General features: G+C 48.4%; 1 protein-coding gene across 1 annotated transcript in view; it reads left to right on the top strand.

Annotated features, from left to right (window-relative positions):
- The first annotated feature begins 6,562 nt into the window (after positions 1 to 6,562).
- Positions 6,563 to 24,947, top strand: part of LOC130474010 (zinc finger protein 850-like) — a 31,751-nt gene continuing 13,366 nt past the window's right edge. Inside the window, exons 1-4 of the mRNA XM_056845690.1 lie at positions 6,563 to 6,623; positions 7,741 to 7,809; positions 9,293 to 9,406; positions 11,055 to 12,893. Of these exons, the coding sequence (XP_056701668.1) occupies positions 6,590 to 6,623; positions 7,741 to 7,809; positions 9,293 to 9,406; positions 11,055 to 12,893 (2,056 nt within the window). The 5' untranslated portion in view covers positions 6,563 to 6,589. The remainder of the gene's footprint in view (positions 6,624 to 7,740; positions 7,810 to 9,292; positions 9,407 to 11,054; positions 12,894 to 24,947) is intronic.

The following is a 24,947-nucleotide window of genomic DNA, read 5'->3' as shown; positions in this document are numbered from 1 at the left end:
CTCCCCTCTCTCCCCAAAAACTCTTCCAAGCAGGCTGGGGCTCTCACGAGGAAACCCCCTCTCTTGTGACTGGGACACTGCTTGTGCACAGAACTGCAGTTATCCCTCAAAGTGGAGCTCCGTTTAATCACCTCACGAGAGCAAAGGGCCAGGAAAGAGCTGAGGGCCGCTTATCCCGCTCAGACTTTGGGTGCCTTGTTCTCCCCTCCGCCAGTCACCGCTCCTTCTGCGCCTCACCGAACCTGTGCGCTCAAGGGGGAAATCCCGAACTGCGCATGCACCTCGACTCTCTCCCCCTTGGCCTTGCCAGAGCGCAACTGATGACTCAGGGCAGAGCGGAACTGATGATTCAGGGCAGAAAAGCGAAGCCACACTACAGACATGCGCACTTGGATTCCAGGCTGAAGCTCCCGCCCCACCCGAGCGTGGCTACAACGTGGCCGTAGCGGCCTCAAGGGGACAGCCCTCTTCTCCTCCGAGACCTGAACTGGCCGAGCCAGGGGAGCTTCCTCAGCCTCCCACACATCCTGCCGCATCATCTGCCCGGCGCAGGTTTGACCGCGCCCAGGGCTGGCCCGCCCGCCTCTCAGCTGGGCAGCGGGGCTACAGCTGGTGTGCAGCGGCACGCCACCACGTCTCTGCAGCCCGGCTCCTTCTGGCTGTCGGTCGGCCAGTTCCTCACCTCTCTGCTTGGGGTCTTCCCTGCCCTAGCAGACGGATTAGGGTTACAGGGCGTCTGGGTTAGTCCTGGGCAGCCCGGGATGGGGGCTATCCCAGGACAGTGGTGGCGACCCCCCAGAAAACACTTCGTGAACCCCTTGGGGGTCCCGACCCCCAGGTTGAGAACCACTGATCTAGAGAGCGGCAAATCCGAGGCAAAACCTCCCACACGTAAATGGCCATAGGGTCGCCACGAGTCGGAAGCGACTTAACACACATACAGGCTGTTACCGCACTAGGTATTCCCAGCGATGTATTAAGAGTTTGAAAACGTAATAAAAAAACATCGCTTTAAAAAGGGTTTTTGGATACCACGGCTTATAAATGGTTGGAAGACGTCTTCACAGCTAAAGGGGCCAAACGAAGTGCGAACAGTAGAAAAGAGCAAGAGGCCAGTAGCACCTTCAAGACTAACAAGAATATTTTCTGGCAGGGTAGGAGCTTTCGTGAGCCACAGCTCACTTCTTCAGATATCTGAAGAATATCTGAATATCTGTGAGTCACAGCTCACTTTGGCAAGACAGAATAATGCGTTCGTTAATATTATGACGGGTGTTTGTCTGCGGCAGTAGGAAAAAAGCAAGAGGACAGTAGCACCTTCAAGACAACAGAATTTCTCACAGGCTTTCGTGAGCCACAGCTCACTTTTGCAAGATGTCTTCAGCTACCTGAAGAAGTGAGCTGTGCTCCTACCCTGCCAGAAAATATTCTTGTTCGTCTTGAAGGTGCTGCTGGACTATGGCCCTTTTCTACTACTGCAGACAGACGAACGCGGCGACCCCCACTGAGAAAATATTTCTGTTCGTCTTCAAGGTGCTGCTGGACTCTGGCCCTTTTCTACTTCTGCAGACAGACGAACACGGCTGCGAATGATCTTTTTTTATATATATAATTTTTTATTTATATAATTGAAGGGGTACAGGAAAAAAAAGGGGAAGGGATAAGCGTTGTAAATATAAAAACAGTAAATATAGATATTATATAAAAAGTAAGCTCAGTAATATATTGTAAATTGTATATTATAAAACATTTTCTATGCCAATGATAGTAATAATAATAAAGAGAAGAAATGTGATACTGTGTGTCATTAGATTACTCTATATGTAATACTATTCTATAGTATAAGAGTTTATTAGCATAACAACTATTTGAAACAGAGTTCTGTAATACAGTGCCAGCATATTTCAATTAATTAGTTGCAAGTCATATAAGTATAAAATAGCGCCCACTTATCGTCAAATTGCTCTGTAGATTCGCTGGATTTTGAATTTATCTCGTGAGTCATCTTAGCCATGCTGGCATAGGCTGCGAATGATCTTAAAGTGCGGACAGTATTTTTTTTTTTTATATAACGTTTTCAAACTCTTAAGGCGTCGCCGGGCATGCAAGTGGCGGCAACCCCGTGTTTTGCAACCTGACCTAGCCAGGGCGAGCAGGATCTGTCCCCCCCCCCCCGGCAGCCCCCCACCCCCCAACCCACGCACCCCCCGCTCGCTCTGGCAGGCCGAGGAGGAGGCCTGGTCGTCTGCAGCCAGCAGAGGGCTCCGGGCCGCGCTCGGGGAAGCGCAAGCGGCGCTTCGCCTCTTCCCCGCCGCGCCGCGCTTCCTGCGCTCGGGGCCGCGCCGCGCGTGGCGCTTCCTGGGCGGCGCGGAGGCAGCTGGCGCGGCGGCGGCGGCGGCGGCGGAGGGGGGGGGACCCGAGCCCGATCGGCCGTGCCAGCCCGGGCAGCCCTGGTCCTGCAGGCTTGGGCACGCCGAGGTGGGGACCGGCCCGGCTTGCGAGACGCGCCTCCCGGGAGGGCGGAACGTGTGAACGGACGATGCGCGCTCAGGTGGAGGTGCCGGGAGGAGAATGCGGGCGGGGCGGGGCAAGAGGGGCGGGGTGGCCGTCCCCCGGCGGCCCGGCCCTGCTGCTTGAGGCCGGCCCACCTTGAATCCGATGCCAGTACCCAGGGAATTGCTCGAATCTAGGGCCATTGGTGCACGGGAGGTGTTGCCTGGGATTTGCCACTCTGTAGCTCAGTGGTTCCCAACCTTTTTTTTTTGACCAGGGACCACTAGGACTTTTTTGGGATTTGCCACTCTCTAGAATCCCAACCTTTTTTTGACCAGGGGCCACGAGGACTTTTTGGGGATTTGCCACTCTCTAGAATCCCGACCTTTTTTTTGACAAGGGACCACTAGGACTTTTTTTGGGATTTGCCACTCTCTAGAATCCCAACCTTTTTTTGAACAGGGACCACTAGGACTTTTTTTGGGATTTGCCACTCTCTAGAATCCCAACCTTTTTTTGACCAGGGACCACTAGGACTTTTTTTGGGATTTGCCACTCTCTAGAATCCCAACCTTTTTTTGACCAGGGACCACTAGGACTTTTTGGGGATTTGCCACTCTCTAGAATCCCAACCTTTTTTTTGACAAGGGACCACTAGGACTTTTTGGGGATTTGCCACTCTCTAGAATCCCAACCTTTTTTTTGACAAGGGACCACTAGGACTTTTTTTGGGATTTGCCACTCTCTAGAATCCCAACCTTTTTTTGAACAGGGACCACTAGGACTTTTTTTGGGATTTGCCACTCTCTAGAATCCCAACCTTTTTTTGACCAGGGACCACTAGGACTTTTTTTGGGATTTGCCACTCTCTAGAATCCCAACCTTTTTTTGACCAGGGACCACTAGGACTTTTTTGGGATTTGCCACTCTCTAGAATCCCAACCTTTTTTTGACCAGGGACCACGAGGACTTTTTTGTTCGGTGCAGGGGACCCCAAGGTTCAAAATAAAAATTCCGAGATTTTGAAAATAATCTTTAATCATAACTGTTAGTTCAACATTAAACTTAGAATAATGTTTGAATATATATTTTTATAATAGAGAACTTTTAATTGAAAATATTGATTTATTAGGGATCTATAACTTTGTTTCGCGGACCCCTGGGGGTCCACGGACCCCCGGTTGGGAACCAGTAGATGCACATTTTCCCCATCCGAATTCTCAAAACTCTGCATTGTTGAGTTTTGAGAATATGGATGGGGGGGCAGTGCATCTAAAGAGTGGCAGATCCCAGGCAACACCTCCCATGCATAATTTAGCATATCTGTTGTAAGCTGTATTAATTTGTTTGGCAACAGCTGGTTTTCTGCTGATCTAAAAGCCAAGATGGGGCTTAAAGTGTGCAAGGGCGCTTTACCCAAATTAGGTGCCCCTCAATATCCTTCCACTAAGGACGGGAAAGTAATGGGGTCTCCCCATTCATTCATTCCATTCATTCATTTATTTATTTATTCTAGTGCATGTTTATGAATGAGTACTGGATTCAAATTTGCATTCGTGGTTGTGTGAATACAACCCCAAGGAGTGGCGTTTACTCTGGATGAAGTGGCAGGGACAATAAGGGAACGATCTTAGGCTATCCGTCTTGATACCTTGGAACAGCCCTGACAGGATTGTATCCCTCCCCTTTCACACCAAAGATCGCTAACTGGAGCAAGCACACGCATATCCATTCATTTATTTATTTAGGATGTTTCTAGGCTGCCCCTCCAGATTCCTCCTCAAGGTGGCTTGCAATTAAAACAACATAACAATATAAGTACAAGCTGTTAAAAACAAGCCGTTGGACATAAGCAGAATAAAAACTTGACCATAAAACAGAGGCAGACCATTAAAAAGCTGGTAAGATAAAACCCCTAATTAAAAACCTGGGCAAATATATGTTTTGGCGTAGGCTAAAGTAGGTTCAAGGGGTGATTCTGAAGGTAAGGTGCCACCACAGAAAATGTCCTGTATCTAGTCACCACTGACCTAATCTCTGAAGGAGAGGGCACAGAAAGCTGGACTTATGAGGTTGATCTTAACTGGCAGGCTGGATAGCATGGAAGGAGGCAGTCTTTCAGGTACCCTGGCCCCAAGCTGTTTAGGGCAGGGGTCTGGAACTCTATTGTTACAAGGGCTGGATATAACATAAATACCACTTGGTCGGGCGGGGCCATGCCTCGCCAGCCCAAATCGAGAGTGGGGGTGTGGGTGGCTGCCTTGGCTGGCTTGTGAGCTAGATAAGAGCTCTCAAGGGGCCAGATCCAGCCAGTTTGACACCCCTGGTTTAGGGCCTTGAAGGCAAGAACCAGCACTTTGAATTGTCCCTGGAAGCAGATGGGGAGCCAGCGCAGTTCTTTCAGCTCAGGGAATTGCTGGATTCTGTCTGTTGTAAGCTGTATTCATTTGTTCTGCAGCAGCTGGTTTTCTGCTGATCTAAAAGCCAAGATGGTGCTTGTTCGTTTGTTAGGGTTGCCAGCTCCGGGTTGGGAAATACCTGGAGATCTTGGGGGTGGAGCCTGGGGAGGGTGGGGTTTGGGGCGGGGTGGGACTTCGGGGGGGGGGGTATAATGCCGTAGTGTCCACCTTGCAAAGCAGCCATTTTCTCCAGGGGAACTGATCTGTCTCCTGGAGATCACTTGTAATAGCAAGAGATCTCCAGCTACCATCTGGAGGTTGGCAATCCAGCTCCCTCTTCTTCTTCGGCGGGAGGTTTTTGGAGTGGAGGGAGGGGTTGCGCGCTCCCGGAAGTGCTTCAGCACGTTTTTCACTCAAATGGCCCCTTGTGATGCGTTTTACACCCGGAAGTGCCGCATCACAACAGGCTTTTACCACTCAAACTGGGAGTTTGAGTGGAAACCGGCCCTTTGCAATGCAGCACTTCCGGATGTGAACCGGAAGGGACCTGTCCCTGCCTGCACAGATTGCCTGCCGACCCTCAGCTGGTCAGCAGGCAGCCAGGTGGATTGGCGGGGGTTTGCCCGCCACCACCTGGCACCTGGCAACCCTACTTAGAGGTCATGTGCATGCATTTACATTGGAGGCATGCTAGAGACAGGAGGTGTCCATTCCTCTTCAGAAATGTAATTAATTGTAATTAATTAATGTAATTAATTGGTTCTGGGAAAGCAGTGAAGAAGAACACTCAGGTTTTGGGCAGGACGTCCCCAGAAGGCAAAAATAGGGACAATGATTCAGCAGGACCAGGCAGTGAAAAGCAGAGTCTGTTTCTGAACAGTTGGAGCATGTGGATAAAGAGTAGGCCTTGGTGTCCTTCAAACACAGAACTCTTACTATGCAATCCTGAAAGGGGGGGGGATTCTCATGGCTAACCTGACCTGGAATTTTGTATACATTTAAACATTTAGTCCCCATTTGAGATTTGAATAGTCTCCCTTCCGCTTTAAAGGGTGACTTTTGAAGAGTGTTTTCAAAAATGAAAGTGAAAAGGGTTAAGGAAATAATGTTAACTATTAATCGGAATGTATGATATTGTTTCTAGCCGTAAGCTGCCTCGGGCAGGGCTCTGGATTGGTGGCATAAAAAACCCTAAGTAAATAAATAGATCTGGAAAACTCGGTTATTTATTTATTTATTTTCCCATCAAGTCCCAGCTGAGTTATGGTGACCCCGTAGGGTTTTCAAGGCAAGAGAAGACTAGAGGTGGTTTGGCATTGCCCGCCTCTGCATCACCACCCTGGTATTCCTTGGTGGTCTCCCATCCAAATACTTGGCATTTCGACCCTGCTTAGCTTCTGAGATCTGTGAAGATCAGGCTAGCCTGGACTATCCAGGTCAAAGCTCAGTAATTTATATCTTGTTTTATTCTGAAGATTCTAAACCCTGCAGCATCTAATTTTTTTTTTAAATTGAAAATAGGAAAATATGTTTCAGCGTTTTTTCAGAATATGTATTTTCAGCTGTAGACGGTCAGAGATTTAGGAGCACTTGAATAGATGGGTTGCTTGTGGTTTCAGATGCCGGAGTCCTCCAAGGAGGGGGTTGTGCTTCAGCCAAGAGCAGGGCCTCCTGCCTGAGGTCTCCACGGCAACACTATGCAGGAGAATTATGAGACGCTCATCTCTCTGGGTAAGCATACAGAAATATACATAAACAAATTTTAGACTTTACTATTTACTGTAAGTTTACATATTTAATTTTTTCTGTACATTAGTATTATTGACGGGGTGTGTCATCTCACATTTTCATTTATATTTCAAAACGTCAGCTTACTCAGTCTAAGGATTGCAATTTTCTTATACATTCATGCACTTTCAAAATGGCATAGACTTGTATTATTCGGACCGCTGAAGAAGGCTTCGCAGCCGAAAGGCGTATGGTCTGAGCTGTGATATTGTTTGGGTATATTGTCACACGGTTGTAATTTTGTGTTTTTATGTTTATTTGGCATGTTCAGCACAGATATATAGAGGCTAGAACAGGGCTACATACAAGTTGTTTATGTTTATATTAATTTTGTGTTTGAATTAAATTTATTCTATTTTATTCACAAAATCACTTGTATCAATATTAGCCCATGATTTCATGTTGATTCCTTACCTTTTGGGTACCTTATTCTAGTTATATAGGGTTAAGGGTCCCCACCCTCCCACCTTCACCCCTTTTTGTTGTTGCTAAGCATACAGCTCTTCAGTGAAGAACTGTGGGCCATAAGAACATTTCTGATGGGTCATACCAAAGGTCCATCTAGTCTAGTGCTCTGTTGTCAGCAATGACCAGTGAGATAACCCAAGAAGTTCTCAAGCAGGTCAAGAGGGCATTTCCAAGTTATCTTTGCCTGGAGCCTGGTATTCTGAGATATGCTGCCTCTGAGCATAAAGGTTCCATATGGCTTTCAAGGCCTATAGTTTTGATAGACTGATCTGCCATGTTTGTCTCTGTTGGTTCTTTGGAGATCTGTGGAACAGATCGCGCTCTAGTACTGTCTCCAGATGAATGCAGGCCACTGTTTGTCAAGTGATAACTTATCACAGTGTTCATGTAGCTGCTTGGTAAGCTGTATTAGCCTCTCAAGGAGGGAGAAGAAGTGTAGCAAGAAAGATGAAAGTTAGCAGTGGGATAACATGTCGGCACGGTGAAAGGAGAAACCCTGATGCCGAGATGCCTGAAACCAAAGAACCGATCAGCACAGTCAACCAACCCATCTGGTGTCCTGATGGGATTCTCTCCTCTTTCTTGTTAGCAGAAGAGATGGCGATTAGTCTGCCTCGGATCACTGCACTGGCTGAGTCTCACCGGAGAGGGCTGGCATCGGGTAAGTTGAGCCCAAAAGAACGGATGTTTCCTCATCGTGTTAATCCAATTCATGCAATAAAGAAACATGCTTAGAATAATCTTTGCATGTTCTTTGGCAAAGTTGTCTAAAACGGAGTCAGACCCAGTCCAACTCCATTAATCTAGACTATAAGCTCTTTTAAACAAGACTATAGAACGGGTTGAATACAGGAAGGAATGATGGGGCTTGGGTGTGACAGACCATTCTAGCTCCAAGGCTACCTCTGAGAAAGCTGCAATGGGCTGCCATTGTGGGAAGGGATGGAAAGGAGGAGTTAGCATGATGAATGGAGTTGGCACACAGGCCCGTACAGGGAGAGGTAGACCTTCAGGTATGTAGGTCCTGGACTGCATAAGATTAAAAATTAGCACCATGAATCCCAAAACAAATCAGTAGCCAAGGTAAATGCTGTAATACCAGTGTTACATGCTGAAAACAACAGTTGGTTGCTGCGTTCCCAACCAATGGGAGTTTAGAGTTGTCTTCAAGGGCAGCTCTATTCAAAGTGCACTGCAGTAATCTGGTTGCAAGTTTACAGTAAAATGGACCAGCATGGCTAGGTTGGCTGAATTTAAACAGGGGGTCGCTTCATGAAACAGGCATAACTGAAAGAAGGCACACTTGGCAGCAGCCTGTATCTGCTACTCCATCAGCAGAATCATCTCCATGATCTGCTGGTGGCAGAGCTACCCCCATCCAGAGTTGGGCAATACTACTCACTCCGGATGAACAGTCGATCTAAGCCCATAAAGCTAAAAAACAGTATGCTAAATAAAAACAGCTGCATGATAATTAAAAGACCTTGTTTAAAAAGTAGCACAGCCATAGGACAACAAAATACAATTAAAGGCATCTCATTAAAACATAATCAGAAACACAGCAGTAAGTAAAACATCTGTTTACCTAATAGCAGATTTTCATAGCAAAAATACTTATCTAGCTGCGAGATCTTTCCAATCAAACCTTGTTTGAATCATTTGAGTTGTATTGGGGGTGGGGGGTTTCTGTGTGGGGCGTGTGCTCTGTTATTGCATTATAGACTCCCTTCCCCTGCCCAAATACACACATTGGGCATTTGTGTAGAATATGTTCTCCTGTCAGATTCTAGAGATATTTTGGCAAATGCATGGAAAACAGAAAGAAGAAAGGGAATGGTGATTGGAGCTGGGTGTGTTATATACTCCTTTCTTTCTGATCCTTGTTGATTTTTGGTTCTCCCCCACTCACCCACCCCATTTATGTAATAAAAATCTAGAACCCAACTTGTTGAGAGAGTGTACTTCCCCATAAAATGATACACTTCCTCTTCCTGGCCTAGAGGAATGACATTCTTAAGTGGCACATTCCAGGCTAACAGGAGTTTTAAGTATGACTCAGCACGCCCAGGGGAACGCCACAGTCATTGAAGGGAACCCGGCACTATCCATAGGAGTTAAGCCCTTCCTTTTTATCTCATGTGCAGGATTTCCACTTTCTAAACCTGACCTGCTCTCTTGGATGGAACGAGGGGAGGATCTGTGGGTTCCAGACCTTCACGAGCCTGATGGCAGGGCGATGCTGAAGGAGGCCAGCCCAGGTGAGGAACCGATTCCCCAAAACAGAGCTGCACTTCAGGACTAAAAAGCGGCTTTCCTGAAACGGGATGGCTACAGATTCCACCTGGGGAGAGCTGAATGGAGATGCTGTTCAGTAATGGGGGAAACAGCATATCTGAGGTCATTTATGCACGGGAGTTTTACCTGAGGTTCGTTGCTCAATGGACCCACACTTTCCCACTGGGAATCTGTGCACCAGAAGTCTCCAAGCTCAAATCAGGAAGTATTTGAATCCCCACCCCTTGAAATGCTGCTTCGTAATTGGCTGTAGTGAGAGAAAAGTTCTCTCTCCATCCCAAACCCAATTGCCGCATTATAAAGCATTTTAAGAACATTAAAAAAACAACAATGGAGTAATCTGGAAAAAAAGTGGGGGGGGGGAATTGAAGCCTCGATTTTAAAAAGTCTTTCTTCTGCTCAGAAAGAGCTCAGAGGAAGTATTTGAATCCCTGCCTCTGGACATGCTGCTTTGTAATTGGTTGTGAGCGAAACTAAGGTTGCGTGTCCTGCACTTTGCCTTATGCACGGAGATTTCACCCGGGCTGAGCTCAGGGGAGATGGAAGAATCGGGTTAACAGAGGAACGGGAAGTCCCAGGATTTGTGAGGGCTGGCAGTGAGATCATCTCTAATGGAGGGGAAACTCCAAGGAACAACTGAGTCAGATGGGGGGTAAACGTGAATGAAAGTACCCATGCATAAATGACCTGAGTCTCGGGCGTCTTAAGGATGATTGGCAACCCTGCGTTCACCACTGAATAACTGCTGCAGTCAGTGGTGACTTGCTAGTGTGAATGAGTGGGGGCAGATCAATACACACATATGCACAGCTTTCCTGCCTCTGCACAGACAGTGCTTCTCAGTGGAGTCATTTGGGTCATTTAAGTGGTACTGAATAAACAAACATCCATCAATTCCAGCATCCTGTTTTCTTAAAGCAGCCGGCCACCCACCCACCTCTGGGAACCTCCCACAGAGGACGTGGTCAACTCTTCCCCCTCTCGCCACTCTTCAGCATCTCGGCCATTTTTATCCCACCTTTGCTCCAAGGTGCTCAAAGCAGCATATGTAGCTCTCCTTTTCCCACTTTATCCTCACAACATCCCTGTGATGTAGGTTGGGCTGAGTGCATCTGGTCCAGTTTCACCATGTCAAAATAGGGATTTGAATCCAGATCTCCCAGAACCTAGTCCACCACTCTGACCACTACACCACATTGGTATTCACTGGATCTGGTATTCAGACGTATACTGCCTCTTCTTCTGAATGCTCTATGTGGCTACATGAATAACTACTCACTAGTGGACCTGAGGTGTAGTGGTTAAAAGTGGTGGTTTGAGGGCAGTGGACTCTAATCTGGAGAACTGGGTTTGATTCCCCGCTCCTCCACATGAGTAGCGGACGCTGATCTGGTGAACTGGGTTGGTTTCCCCCACTCCTGCACATGAAGCCAGCTGGGTGACCTTGGGCTAGTCACAGCTCTCTTAGAGCTCTCTCAGCCCCACCTACCTCACAGGGTGTCTGTTGTGGGGAGGGGTAGGGAAGGTGATTGTCGGCATATAAAAACCAACTCTTCTTCCTCCTCCTCTGTTAATTTGTCTCACTCTCTTTTATGAATTTTATCTCCTCAGGTGATGATCTGAGTAGAAAGAACGAGGGGGGTCTTCCTCAGCAAGACACTCCCAGCAAGACAGAGCTAAGAGCAAAGAGCTCCCTAGAGGGGAATCCAGTCGAGGGAAAGAGCCAGCCAGAAGAGAGACGGGGAAGCTCAGCATCTGAAGGGAAAGAGCAGCAGCGGATGAAACCAATCCCTCAGACAGTGGGCATCTCCAAACCCCTGCTGCCCCCTGGGAAACCACAAGGGGGCGAGAGAGGACACCCGTGTGCCGAGTGCGGCAAAAGCTTCAGCCAGAAGTCCAACCTCCTGAGGCATCAGAGGCTTCACTTGGACGAGAGGCCCCACAAGTGCGACGGGTGTGATAAGAGCTTCTCAGAAGCCGACGCGCTAGCCAAACACCGCAAATGCCACGTGGGTGACAAGCCCTACAAGTGTGAGGACTGCGGGAAAAGCTTCAGCTGGACCTCCCACCTGGAGAGGCACCGGAGGATCCACACCGGCGAGAAACCCTACGAGTGCAAGGAGTGTGGGAAAGCGTTTAGCGTCGGGTCGCACCTGGAGAGGCACCGGAGGATCCACACGGGGGAGAAGCCCTATCAGTGCAAAGAGTGTGGGAAGAGCTTCACCGTCAGCTCCACCCTGGTCCAGCACCAGAGGACCCACACCAACGACAAGCCCTACCAGTGCGAGGACTGTGGAAAGGGCTTCAACGTCAGCGCTAACCTGGTGGCTCACCAGAGGAAACACTTGGGCCAGAAGCCCTACGAGTGCCCAGACTGTGGGAAGAGCTTCAGCTTCACTTCCCACTTGGAGAGACACCAGAGAATCCACACAGGCGAGAGGCCCTATCAGTGCACAGACTGTGGGAAGAGTTTCAGCCGCAGCTCCCACCTCTACCGGCACCAGAGGATCCACACGGGGGAGAAGCCGCGCCAGTGCACGGACTGCGGGAAGAACTTCTACCTCAGCACAGCCACCCTCCACCACCTCCAGACTTCCCCAAACGGGAGCAGGGACCCTGCAAAATGTGCAGAATGTAGCCGCAAACAGGCAGCCCCAGAGCCCCCGCCTCCGCCCTCGCCGCCAGTTTGGAGCGAGAAACCTTATAAGTGCCCTGACTGTGGGAAAGGTTTTGGTCAGAGTTCGTCGCTGGTTAAACACCAGAGAATCCACACAGGGGAAAGGCCTTATCAGTGCCCGGAGTGCGGGAAAAAGTTCAGCTGGTGCTCAGCTCTCATCAAACACAAGAGAATCCACACGGGAGAGAAGCCGTACCGGTGTGAAGAGTGTGGCAAAGCTTTCAGCGTCAGCTCCCACCTGGAGAGGCACCAGCGTGTGCACTCCCCCGACAGACCGCACAAGTGCGCCGAATGCGGGAAGACCTACGGAGAACTGGTGTCACTGGTGAAGCATCAGAAATCTCACGCGGCCGAGAGCAAGCGCTACCGGTGCCCCGACTGTGGGAAAAGCTTCAGCTGGACTTCCCACTTGGAAAGGCACCGGAGAATCCACACCGGGGAGAAACCTTACAAGTGTGGAGACTGTGGGAAGAGCTTCAGCGTCAGCTCCCACTTGGACCGGCACCGGAGAATCCACACTGGGGAGAAGCCTTACCGCTGCAGCGAGTGCGGGAAGAGCTTCAGTGTCAGCTCCACCCTCCTCCAGCACCAGCGGACCCACTCCAGCGGGAAGCCCCACAAGTGCAAGGAGTGTGGGAAGCGGTTTGTGGCCAGCGCCCAGCTGCTCACGCACCAGCGGACCCACCGGGGCGAGAAGCCCTACGAGTGCACCGCCTGCGGCAAGAGCTTCGGCTTCGTCTCCCACCTGGAGAGGCACCAGCGGGTCCACACGGGCGAGAAGCCTTACCAGTGCCCCGAGTGTGGGAAGTGCTTCAGCCGCAGCTCCCACCGGAATCGCCACCAGCGCACTCACTCGGCTGACCGGCCCTCAAAAGGAGAGACCCAGGGAGGAAGCGAGGTGGGGAAAGGCCTCTCCTCTTCCTCCAGTGCAAAGCACCCCAAGGAGCTGCTGCCGGCTCTTCCTGAACCCCCACCCTCACTTATGCCTCCCTGGTGGAGCGAGGGGGACAGGAGCAGCAACACCCCGGTTGCTTCCACGTGGCCTGAGGTCCCAACTCACTTCCAAGGCCCAGTCCCCAATGCCGCCCCGGCGGGGGGTCTGCGGGGGTGGGGCATGAAGGGATTCTTGCCCCCAGATCCATGGAGACTGGGGGAAAGCAGCTCCGGGTGGGCATCTTCCCTAACCCAAGAGGGCTGGCCACAGCCTCCCTCCACATCTTGAGTCGGTGTCTGACTTTGACTTCCGGAGACGTTTGTAGGAGGGAAACCATAATCATCCTTTCGCTCTCCCTACTGTATCCAGAACTATTCAGCCATTAAGAAATCCAGAACGATTCAGGGGTTGAGAAACCTGTGCGGTATAGTCCTGTTAGGCTGGTTGTGCCACTTCAAGATTCTGAAGTGGGGTTGGTGGGACAGGAGTCATTATACTGGAATACTCCTTCCCATTTCTAGCATATCATGAAGAAGGCTGTGTTAAGAGTCTTTCCTTCAGAGGTGCTAGATTTCTACAGAAGGAAGGCATTCAGGGAACTCCTGCTCCCCCTGCATTCTGAGGTGATACAGTTCCAGGTGGGCTGTACCGTGAGTTTCCTCTGAAACTTCAAACTTGATTCTTAACTCTGAATACTGGGAACAGGCTGAAAAGCAGCCGGCTGAACAACTAGGGAGTTAAGCCATAGGATAGGTGAATTTGAATCCAGGAATCCTAAATCCAACTTCGAATCACAGATCAGTTAGTCATATAAGGCCTTAGCAGAAATGCTCCAGCCTGCCTGCCCAAGGCCCTCAGTTACTTAAACATTCTTTTTCCATCAGATCCTACCTCACAACATATTCTCTGAGGCATCAGCTGAGTAGTCTGGATAGGATTTTTAACCAAATAAAAGTGCATGGTAAAGGGGGGAAGCTCTCTGGAGAGCCAGTGTGGTGTAATGGTTAAGAGCGGGGGACTCTGATCTGGAGAACCGGGTTCAATTCCCCACTCCTCCACATGAAGCCAGCTGGATGACCTTGGGCTAGTCACAGTTCTCGCTGAACTCTCACAGCCCCACCTACCTCACAGGATGTCTGTTGTGGGGAGGGGAAGGGAAGGTGATTGTAAGCCAGTTTTATTCTCCTTAAAAGGTAGAGAAAATTGGTATATAAAAATCAACTCTTCTTCTGTTTAGAAGGGGTCAGTCCCTTCCATTTTGAAAGGCGTTGTCCCCCCCCTCCAATTATATCCCAGTTTTAGTAACTGTGCTAACTGAGAAGGGGGGGAAATGATCTCTTCTTGTGCTTTGAATAGCAGCTGGATCTAAAGAAGTCAGCAGGTGGTGCTTTTCACAGTGCGGCAATAAATATCACTCACAAGCATCTATGCATATAGCTGATGTTAGAGGTGCCACTAGAGTGGCGAGTCAAAATTGGGCACCCCCTGCTTGCTCAGTTGTATTAGTTGATGTGCCCCAAGTGGAACTTGTTTCCCCTGTAGCCATAACTCGATCCAGGGCTTTTCAGGATCCAGCCTCCAAATCTAGCCCTAGAACATGTGGTATAGAAGAAGAAGAGTTGCTTTTTATATGCCAACTTTCTCTACCACTTAAGGGAGACTCAAACCGGCTTACAATCACTTTCCCTTCCCCTCCCCACAAGAGACACCATGTGAGGTAGGTGGGGCTGAGAGAGCTCCAAGAGAGCTGTGACTAGCCCAAGGTTACCCAGCTGGCTTTGTGTGTAGGAGTGGGGAAACAACTCCAGTTCACCAGATTAGCGTCCATCGCTCATGTGGAAGAGTGGACAATCAAACCCGGTTTTCCAGATTAGAGTTCACCGCTCCAAACCGCCGCTCTTAACGACTACACTGCGCTGACCATGGGCAGAGTGCGTTTCTGTTTCCACAGAGCCATCGCTGCCTGTTCCCGTACTACTGTGTTTAGGAGGCAGAACTTTCAAGCACCTGGGCATCCAAGGCCAGCTTTAGTCATGAGCATCTCTCTTCAGAAATTAACCCATAAGTGGGCTGTTTGAATTCCAGGAAGTTCTAAGGAGCCAGAACAGTAGTGATGGGGGAGCCGAGGCCCAGAACGTGCATAAGGGGATCGTGGTCACTTTTATCTCAGCCAGTCAGTGGGCTCAGAACTGGAGTAACTCTGCAATGGCTGGAACGGGCTTCGACTACAATGACTTTGCCTAGTATTGCACTGTGAATCCCATTTGCAAATGCACAGGAACACCCCCGTTTTGTTCTGGATACTTTAATAATCACGGATAACTGCTGCCCTTAACTCTGTGCTCACAGCCACAAGCACCATTTAGGGTCCATTTATCAGGGCGATTTTATATCAGGGTGGCCTTGGCTCTTAGCCTCTCGATCCCAAGGTGGGCCAGATCAACCTTCAACATGAGCGGACATGCGGCAAGATTCTCTTTAGTTTCTCTTCAGATCATATGAATCTTTCACCTTTTACCAAACGATTATTTGGACTCAAGAAGCTTCCTTATACCAAGACAAAACAGTGGTCTACCATGTATTTCCTACTCCTACTGGCAGCAGCTCTCTGGGGTTTTGGGAAGAGGTCCTTCATATCATTTCATACCTGATCCTTTTTAGCTGGAGGTGCCAGGGCTTGAACCTGAGACCTTTTGTACGCAAACCAGATGCTCTACCACTAAGCCCCAGCCCCACCCATTTGTTGGTATCTTAATAGTAATAACATACAGCAAACACATGAAACAGCAATATGCAAAGTCAGGCCCATGGCACTTAATGCACTATTGTCTATTCCAGGGGTCTCTGACGTGGTGCCTGTGGGCATCACGGTGCCCACCAAGAGTTTTTAGGAAGTGGGTGGGGCCGGGTAGGCCTTTTGTCCAGCAAGCTTCTGATACACTATTGGAGACTTGATGGGCTGTGCAGATTTTTTAAAAAAATGTTGCTTTGGCAACAGCTGCCACCATAGCACAAGGATCTGTACTGTGTTACTGAAGTTAAGCTGTAGCAATCATTTTGTGGCTGGCTCCACCTTCTGTGGCAGCCATTTCGTTGCTGCACCCACCGTGCCGTGTCAGAATTCCAAATGTGCCCGCAGGATTAAAAAGGTCGGTGACCCCTGGTCTATTCTGACAGCAGCTCTTCCGGTCTTTCCCAACGCATGCCGCCTGGATCCTTTAGTTGGATGAGCCGTGGATTGAACCTGAGACCTTCTGCATGCAAGTTATGTATTCTGCCACTGAGCCACAGGCCTTACAAAGCACACTCCCCCTAAGTGCTCCACATAATTATCTCAGATTTTTTTCCCAACAACTCGGTAAGGTACGCCTGCATGAAGCCTGATTTACATGTGTTTCCGGCAAGGCAAAGAGCATCTTCATAGGACTTTGAATGGATCCAGCATCTTTTAAAAAACAAACTATGCTGCAACACATGCAAAGCAGTTCCAGGTGTTTAGTTTGTACACCAGACATCCACAGCCCTGGCCCGTATTGTGCTGAGTGGGCACAGCTGCTTGGTGTGAGTTGCAGCACAGTTTAAATGAGATGCTGGGCACATGCAACGTCAAAAGGGAGAAGAGATCGGACTTTACCAGTATGTTTTTACTTGGACTGATGGGAGGTGGGCGCTGAGACTGAAAAATGGCAGCTAGTTTAAATCCAGGTGGGGTATTTTGTGGGTGGGGTATTGCCTTAAAAAAAACCATCACCAGGTATGGGAAAAATTGAATCCGGAGAAATGCTGCCAGAGAAGACAGTACTGAGAGAGGGGCCAGTGTTCTGAGATGGTATAAAACAACTTCCAGAGAGCCAAGGAATTTGCTGCTTATCATAGAATGAAATCAGAGTTTGAAGGGACCACCAGGGTCATCTAATCCACCCCCTGCACAATGCAGGAAATTCACAACTACCTCCCCACAAACCCCCAGGGACCTCCTACTCCATGCCCTGAAGATGTTCTGAGCGCTAATCTGGCAGTACTTCCCTCCCCCCCCAAATTATGCCCTCTGTTTAGGGTGGCCAGGGCACTCTTTGCCACTGGTGGGAGGTTTTTGGGGAGGAGCCTGAGGAGGGCGGGGTTTGGGGAGGGACTTCAATGCCATAGAATCCAATTGCCAAAGCAGCCATTTTCTCCATGGGAACTGATCTCTGTCAGTTGGAAATCAGTTGTAATAGCAGGAGATCTCCAGCCACCACCTGGAGACTGGCAACCTACATGGAGAAAATGGCTGCTTTTGCAATTGGACTCTATGGCGTTGAAGTCCTTCCCCTCCCCAGACCCCACCCTCCCCAAAAATTTTCAGGTATTTCCCAACCCAGAGCTGGCAAGCCTTCTGCCCATGCCATTTTCCCAACCAGCCCATGATCCCAAGGAGACACGGTCTGCCCTATGTGTAGCCCCGTTGGTGCATGAAGCAAATAACAGCTTCTCCGGGCTGTCTCAAATTGAGAAAATTGCATGGTGGGAGATTTAAGACCCTTATGCACTGTGATCCTAATCCAGATTGGGAGCCCCACATGCTGAATTTGCAGGCCCTCCTGACAGGCTGCAGGGAGACAGGACAGGTAAACTGCAACATGTAGTTGGGGTAGACAGGTAAACATGTCACTTGTCATTAAACCTCCATGAGGCATGGGTTGAAGGAACTTCCCGGCTAGTTTTAAAGTCCCCTTCTAACTGAGGCAATACCAGACCCCGGGCCCAGTTCCATAAGAGTCCAATAGCCAAAGTGGCCATTTTCTCCAGGGTAACTGATCTCTATTGGCTGGAGATCTATTGGCTGGAGATCAGTTGTAATAGCAGGACATCTCCAGTTAGTACCTGGGGGTTGGCAACCCTACACACAGAAGAGGGCTGGCGTTTGCCTAGTTGGGATTGGGGCTCCTCTGGGGAAGGGAGGGCAGAATTTACATGCTGAAGACAGTAAAGGGCCTTAATGCTTAGTGGAAATTCAGAATGCAAAATGAAAGCAACAATACTCTTGAGAATTCCCTTCCAGAATTCAGGGAGTTGCAAAAGGATCGGTCCAGCCCAGAGCGAGAGGAAGCCCCTAGGAATATGTTGTGTGCAGACAGACCCTTGCAGAGACTTCACTGGCCAAGGGTGCTTTAGTTAGTGAAAGGAATAATCCACTGTGTGTTACCATCATCCTAGGCCATCTAACAGCTTTCTTTACGTCTTTTGTTGGGCCAGCCCTATTTCAGCAACCCTGTGAGAGAGGGGATCCAACAGGCTTGGAGAAAAATGCCCTGCCCCTTTAAACGGAGACGCAATGTGTGGAAATGGACAGCTGAAGCTTTTCCTGACATGGAGGTAAATTGCATCACCTGGTTAAAAAAAGAACCATTCAACCTCTGTAAAGGGCAGGGCATTTTTCTTCAGGCCAGTTGGCAATGCCATTTCTCATAAGCATAAGGAGAAGGGAAGGTTTGGGGGAGGGTCCTTTTTTTAATAAAAAAATCATGGAACATAGACTTTGGGGGTTACGGCACTTTGTATTCCCAGCGATGTATTAAGAGTTTGAAAATGTTATAAAAAACATTGCTTTAAAAGGGTGTTTGGATACCATGGCTTATAAATGGTTGGAAAATGTCTTCACAGCTAAAGGGGCCAAACAAAGTGCGAACAGTATTTTTTATAATGTTTTCAAACTCTCAATACATCAGTGGGAATACATAGAAAGTGCAAACAGTATTTTGTATAACGTTTTCAAACTCTTAATACATCGCTGGGAATACAAGTACGGTAACCCCCCTTTTTTTCTTTATTTGCTGCAGTTGGACATGTGTAGGAAGCTGCCGATACTGTTTGTAGGTTGTACTAAGGGCATAAGATTCCTGAGCACTTTCTTGATTGGTGTGTATATCCTTTCAGTTGCCTGGCTCACAAATTAACTCAGAATCGTCGGAACTGTTGCTACAGCACCCTGCAGGAACGGAGGTGGGGGTGTGGCCTCTGAGGACCAGTGGGAGGGGCTAAATTAAGGGCACCAGGGGGTGGAGCTTGTGGATTTCATTCAAAGCCTTCCTACACTTCCCTAGGGTTGCCAACCCTCAGGTAGTAGCTGGAGATCTTCTATTATAGAGAGCAATTCCCCTGAAGGAAATGGTTGCTTTGGCAATTGGATGCTATGGTGTTGAAGTCCCTCCCTTCTCCAAATCCCGCCCTCCTCAGGCTCCACCCCAAAAGCCTCTCGCCAGTGGTGAAGAGGGACCTGGCGACCCTACCCTTCCCCCATCCCAGCAAAACAATGATCTAGAGCAGTGGTTCCCAACCTTTTTTTGACCAGGGACCACTAGGACTTTTTTGTTCGGTGCAGGGACCCCAAGGTTCAAAATAAAAATTCTGAGAATTTGAAAATAAACTTTAATCATAACTGTTAGTTAAACATTAAACTTAGAATAATATTTGAATATATATTTTTATAATAGAGAACTTTTAATTGAAAATAGTAATTTATTATGGGTTTATAACTTTGTTTCGCGGACCTTAATTTAGTTCTCGTGGACCCCTGGTTGGGAACCAGTGATCTACAGCAAGCAGTTCTTGTAAATTCTAGCAAATCTATATACTGAAAAGGCAAAACCAGGGAAAGTGATTTACCAACAAATCTGGATTGCCCTTGGCAAGCAAGACTAGTTGCATCATATAAATATGCATAGGGTTAGCCTGCATCTCTATAGGTCTGTGCACATTTCTTGCATCATCTTTTGCACAAACGTCTGGGCCAAACTGGATTGTGACCACAGATTTATTCTCTCCCACTTTGAGCTTTAAATGATAGCCTTATGGGACCATGGTTTGGACCTGAGCTGGGGGAGGGGCAAATAGCATGAAAACTGCATGGAGGGAACTAACCCCCCCCACACACACACACAGTAACGTTGATCCAATTCTGGTTCCTGCGTGGCTGCAATTTAACATTTGAAAAATGCGGCGTGGATTCGCCCTCATTTCACCTTGATTTTGCTTGTTTTGTTATGAGCTTAATATTTGCAACATATAATAAGTGTCATCAAGTCACAAGTGACTTGCGGCGACCCTTCATGGGGTTTTCAAGGCAGGAGCGAAGGTATTTTGTCATTTCCGGCCTCTGCATAGCAACCCTTTCTTTGGTGGTCTCCCAATCCAAACACTAACCATAGCTGACCCTACTTAGCTTCCAAACTCTAAGTTGAGGCAAGAGTTTTTGTAAACTCAGTAAGAATAGAATAGAAAAGAGAGACCAAGAACTCTAAAGAGGCGAGTGGAAGACCTCAGAATGTAAATTCCGCATGCGGTTGAATATTCCGTTCCTTCAAAGATCATAACCACATTGTTTCAAACAATGAGACCTGGAAAAGTAATAATAATGACACATGTGTCCACATAGACACCTCCAACCAGCAGATTTTGCTCGGGGATGATACAATTGCAATCCTGTATACCTACTTGGTTGGAAGTATGGCCGTTTTAGTTCAGTGAGGTTTACTCCTGAGTAAGTATGCTTTGGATAAGGATGACAGCTTTGCTTTTATGGAAAGAGTTCTTTCTGGAGGAACTGGTGGTGCCCACTTGATGAAATGGGAATTAAAACTTTGGAGACTGGAACTGAACTTTGGGCCCTCTGAGACTTGGATTCAAATTCCGCCAGAATTGCAAATTGACTTGGGGGGGAGCACTATCTCTTCGCTTCTGTTTCCCTTCTGTGAAATAGGAATCAGAATGGACAGCTGTGATGTAAAAGTTTTTTTAAAAAAGGCACAGTTCACTTTGCACACTAAAACGCTGTACAAGATGTCGAAATAATTGTCTTGGGGAGGACAGGTCTTCCCTTCCTCTCCCGTTGGTACCATGAAGAGTGGCTGCCTGCAGAAAAGGAAATTGACTGCAGGAGTTCATAAGTGTTGCTTCAGGAGCCTAAGAATTTGGACCAGGCCCTGTGTTGTCTGACTGATGCTTCTGTACGTGTTGCTGTCTGTCTGTCTGCCTTCCTGCTTCTTGTTTTTCAGCGCTGTTTGTATTACTTGGGAGACTAATGCCATGGAGTCTTCAGAAAGGAGCTCACTGCCTCCGGAACTCAGAAGCACAGGATTTTGTTAGGTTGTGTGTTTTTAAAATGATGATCACTATTGTAATATACTTTATTATTGTTGTTATTGTACTATTAACCATTGCTGAGGTCGGCTAACCTCAATAAAAGGAGACACTGCCTTTGGAACTCAAAATGTCCTGCTGGTTCTACTTTTCTGTGGGGATGGAAACTCTTAGAAGAAGTTCTTGTAGGTTATCCGGGCTGTGTGACCGTGGTCTTGGTATTTTCTTTCCTGACGTTTCGCCAGCAGCTGTGGAAAGCATCTTCAGAGGAGTAACACTTCAGTGTCCTTCAGTATTACTCCTCTGAAGATGCTTGCCACAGCTGCTGGCGAAACGTCAGGAAAGAAAATACCAAGACCACAGTCACGCAGCCCGGATAACCTTCAAGAACTGATGAACTCTAATCGTGAAAGCCTTCGACAATATCTTAGAAGAAGTCTGGGAAAACACAGCTTTCGCAAGGAGGCTTGTAGCAGCCAAGGGCCAAAAAAAAGCTGGACAGCCGAGAAAAAGCTGGACAGCCGAGATTGGATATTGCACAGGTTAACAAGGGGAGGGAGGTTCGTGGGAGGTATGACTTTCCCCTGTACCCTTTTCCTGCTTAAAAAAAGCAATCCTATGCAGAGTTACTCTAGTCTAAGCCTATTGAAATGAATAAGCTTAAACTGAAGTAAGTCTTCTTAGGGTTGCACTATTGCACCACAGCTGCTATTTGATGTTAAAGAGGGAAACCGTCGCTCCTCCATCATCGTGCCTGGATCCATCTCTAAGGATCATTTTGCAGTGGATTTAAAATTGTCATTTTAATCAACATTGATTTCTGCTGTTTTAGATTTTGGCTGGAAAAGCCAGCTAAAAATGTAAGTTGCTAAATAAATGTTTGCTCTGCAACGGAAACCTGGAGGTATCTCACAGCAGCCTAGATTTATCTAGCACAAGAAGGGGTGTCATCTGTTCTCCTCCTATGGCTTCTGGGTGATTAATAGCTGCACAAGAGGGCAGAAATCCAGAATTGGAAACATTTATCCATTTAGATTGCTGAAGGAGGGGACTTTACCTGTTCATTTTCTGGATGTCATTCAGCTGTTAGGGCACAGCTGCCATTCCAGATGAGTCTGGAATGTTATCAGATTTTCTACTAGAATGGGGGGGGGGAGTGGAAAATGCCTTAATCTTGTTTAAAACAAGCTCTTCTACAGTTAGTATGGTATGGATGTGTCGGAAAGAATTCCATGGGGGTAACCAAGTTATTCTGTTGCAGCAAAAAAAAAAAAAAAAAAAACAAGAATCTTGGGATACTTTATAGACTAACCAGATTTTATTCTAACAATAAAACGTTCATGGATAGCTCAAAAGTCCAGGAAAGTTGATGGCAGAATAAAAATCTTTATGATGCCACAAATCTCCAGTTTATTTTTGCGAAGGGAAGGACATTCTCTTAGCATTCTGCTTCCCTAGTGTGGTGTAGTGGTTATGAGCGGTGGTTTGGAGCAGTGGACTCTGATCTGGAGAACTGGGTTTGATTCCCCCACTCCTCCACATGCGCGGTGGAGGCGAGCCTGGCGAACTGGATTTGTTTCCCCACTCCTACACACGAGGCCAGCCGGGGGGACCTTGAGCTAGTCACAGCTCTCCTAGAGCTCTCTCAGCCCCACCTACCTCGCAGGGTTTCTGTTGCGGGGGAGGGGAAGGGAAGGGGGTTGTAAGCCGGTTTGATCCTTCCTTAAGTGGTAGAGAAAGGCAGCAGATAAAAACCAACTTCTTCTTCTTCTCCCCTTAAAAAAATAAATAAATTAAAATTTAAGGAAACTTGATGGCACCAACTCCGATGTTTAAAGGGGGCGAGATAAGGGTAACAAGACAACCTAGCCCCCCTCCCCCCACTTTCCAGGCTAACGCAAAGTGATAGGAAGCGCGACCTCCAAGAACTGGAATGCGGACCGGAGGGAAGACTGCCGGGGGAAGCTAGAATTCGGGGGGGGGCGTGGCGGGCGTGCGATCCAATTGGCCGCCTGGAACGTATATAAGGCGTTGGGAGCGGTTGGTCCTGGCTAAAGGGGGCCGGGATGGCTGGGCGGACGGAGCGGCTGGAGGAGCTGGGGGAGAAGCTCAGGGCGCTGGCGCAGTGCGCCCTGGCCTTGAAGGAGGACCTGCAGGTGGAACTGGGTGAGGGCCGGCCCCGGTTCCCAGAGGTGGCACTGGTGTGTGATAATTCCCAGTGGGTCGCCGTGTTAGTCTGTCTGCAGTAGTCGAAAAGGGCCAGAGTCCAGGAGCACCTTCACGACTAACAAAAATATTTTCTGGCAGGGTAGGAGCTTTCGTGAGCCACAGCTCACTTCTTCAGATACCTGAAGAAGTTTGCTGTGGCTCACGAAAGCTCCTACCCTGCCAGAAAATATTTTTGTTAGTCTTGAAGGTGCTACTGGACTCTGGCCCTTTTCTACTGGTGTGTGATAAGGTCCCAATGGAGAAGGATGGTGGAAGGTCTTTGGCAAAGGCCTGCCCACAGGTGGCTCTGAAGCAGAGGTGTGTCCTGTGGTCCATTCCTAGGGTTGCCAACTGCCAGGGAGCAGCAGGAAATCTCCTGCTGTGACAACTGATCTCCAGCCGATAGAGATCCGTTCCCCTGGAGAAAAGGGCAGCCTTGGCCATTGGACTTTATGGCATGGAAGCCCCTCCCCAAACTCTGCCCTCCTTAGGCTCCGTCCCAAAAACCTCCCGCCGGTGGCAAAGAGGGACCTGGCAAGCCTATCCATTTCTAAAGTGGAGGTGCTTGGAGACACCCAGGGCCAGTGCTTCCATTAGGCCCGCTAGGCGGTCGCCTAGGGCACAGTCCTCAGAACTGGCCAGAGGGACAGTTTTAAACAGATTCGTTTCTGGGGGTGGGGGGGAAAGTGCAACTGACAATTTATATATATAATTTTAAGATAAGTACCACAACAGTGCTAAGGAATATAATTAATCAGAATGTCTTATAAAAAGTTTTGCGTTTTTATTTTTCTACAAGACATCTGTTTTTGAAAATTGGTTAGCAATGGGGAGGGCACAAGTCGTTAGTCTTGCCTCGGGCGCAAAAATGACTGGCACCGGCCCTGGAGACACCACCCAATGAGAGATGCTTGAACCTGAGAGCCATGTACTTGAACTCTGCCCAAGACGGGCTGATGTGGTTGGAGAGCGAGGGGAATGCACTCTGAATATGCTGAAGTGGTCTGTTGGAAAAGCAAGGACGACCCAGAGGAAAGCTGAAGCAGTTGCTGTTTTTTTAGAGTGCATTATTGCAGACTGTAGCTACCCCACCCAACTTGGATGGCCCTGGCATGCTAGCATTTCTAACCCCAAATGTTTGTGGACTTTATCTTTTCAGTCTTGTGAAGTGTTGGCACCAGTAGGGATGCAATAAGGGTGCCCGTGGACTTAGGTGTGGCTCAGTGGTCCTGTTGACACCCATTTCTTTTAATTGCCAAGTTTCTGGCTCTCATGGTTTCAGAGTGCCAAGCTGTTCTGGTGTAGTGGTTAAGAGCAGTGGACTCTAAACTGGAGAACCAGGTTTGATTCCCCACTCCTTCACATGAGTGGCGGACTCTAATCTGGTGAACTAGGTTGGTTTCCCCACTCCTCCACATGAAGCCTGCTGGGTGACCTTGGGCTTGTCACAGTTCTCTCCAAACTCACCCTCATCTATCTCACAAGGTGTCTGTTGTGGGGAAAGGAAGGGAAGGAGATTGTAAGCCAGTTTGATTCTCCTTAAAAGGTAGAGAAAAGCAGCATATAA

The sequence above is a fragment of the Euleptes europaea genome, chromosome 1 (genome assembly GCF_029931775.1).
Source record: "Euleptes europaea isolate rEulEur1 chromosome 1, rEulEur1.hap1, whole genome shotgun sequence".
Taxonomy (NCBI): Eukaryota; Metazoa; Chordata; class Lepidosauria; order Squamata; family Sphaerodactylidae; genus Euleptes; species Euleptes europaea.
This window is presented reverse-complemented; position numbering and strand designations above follow the sequence as displayed.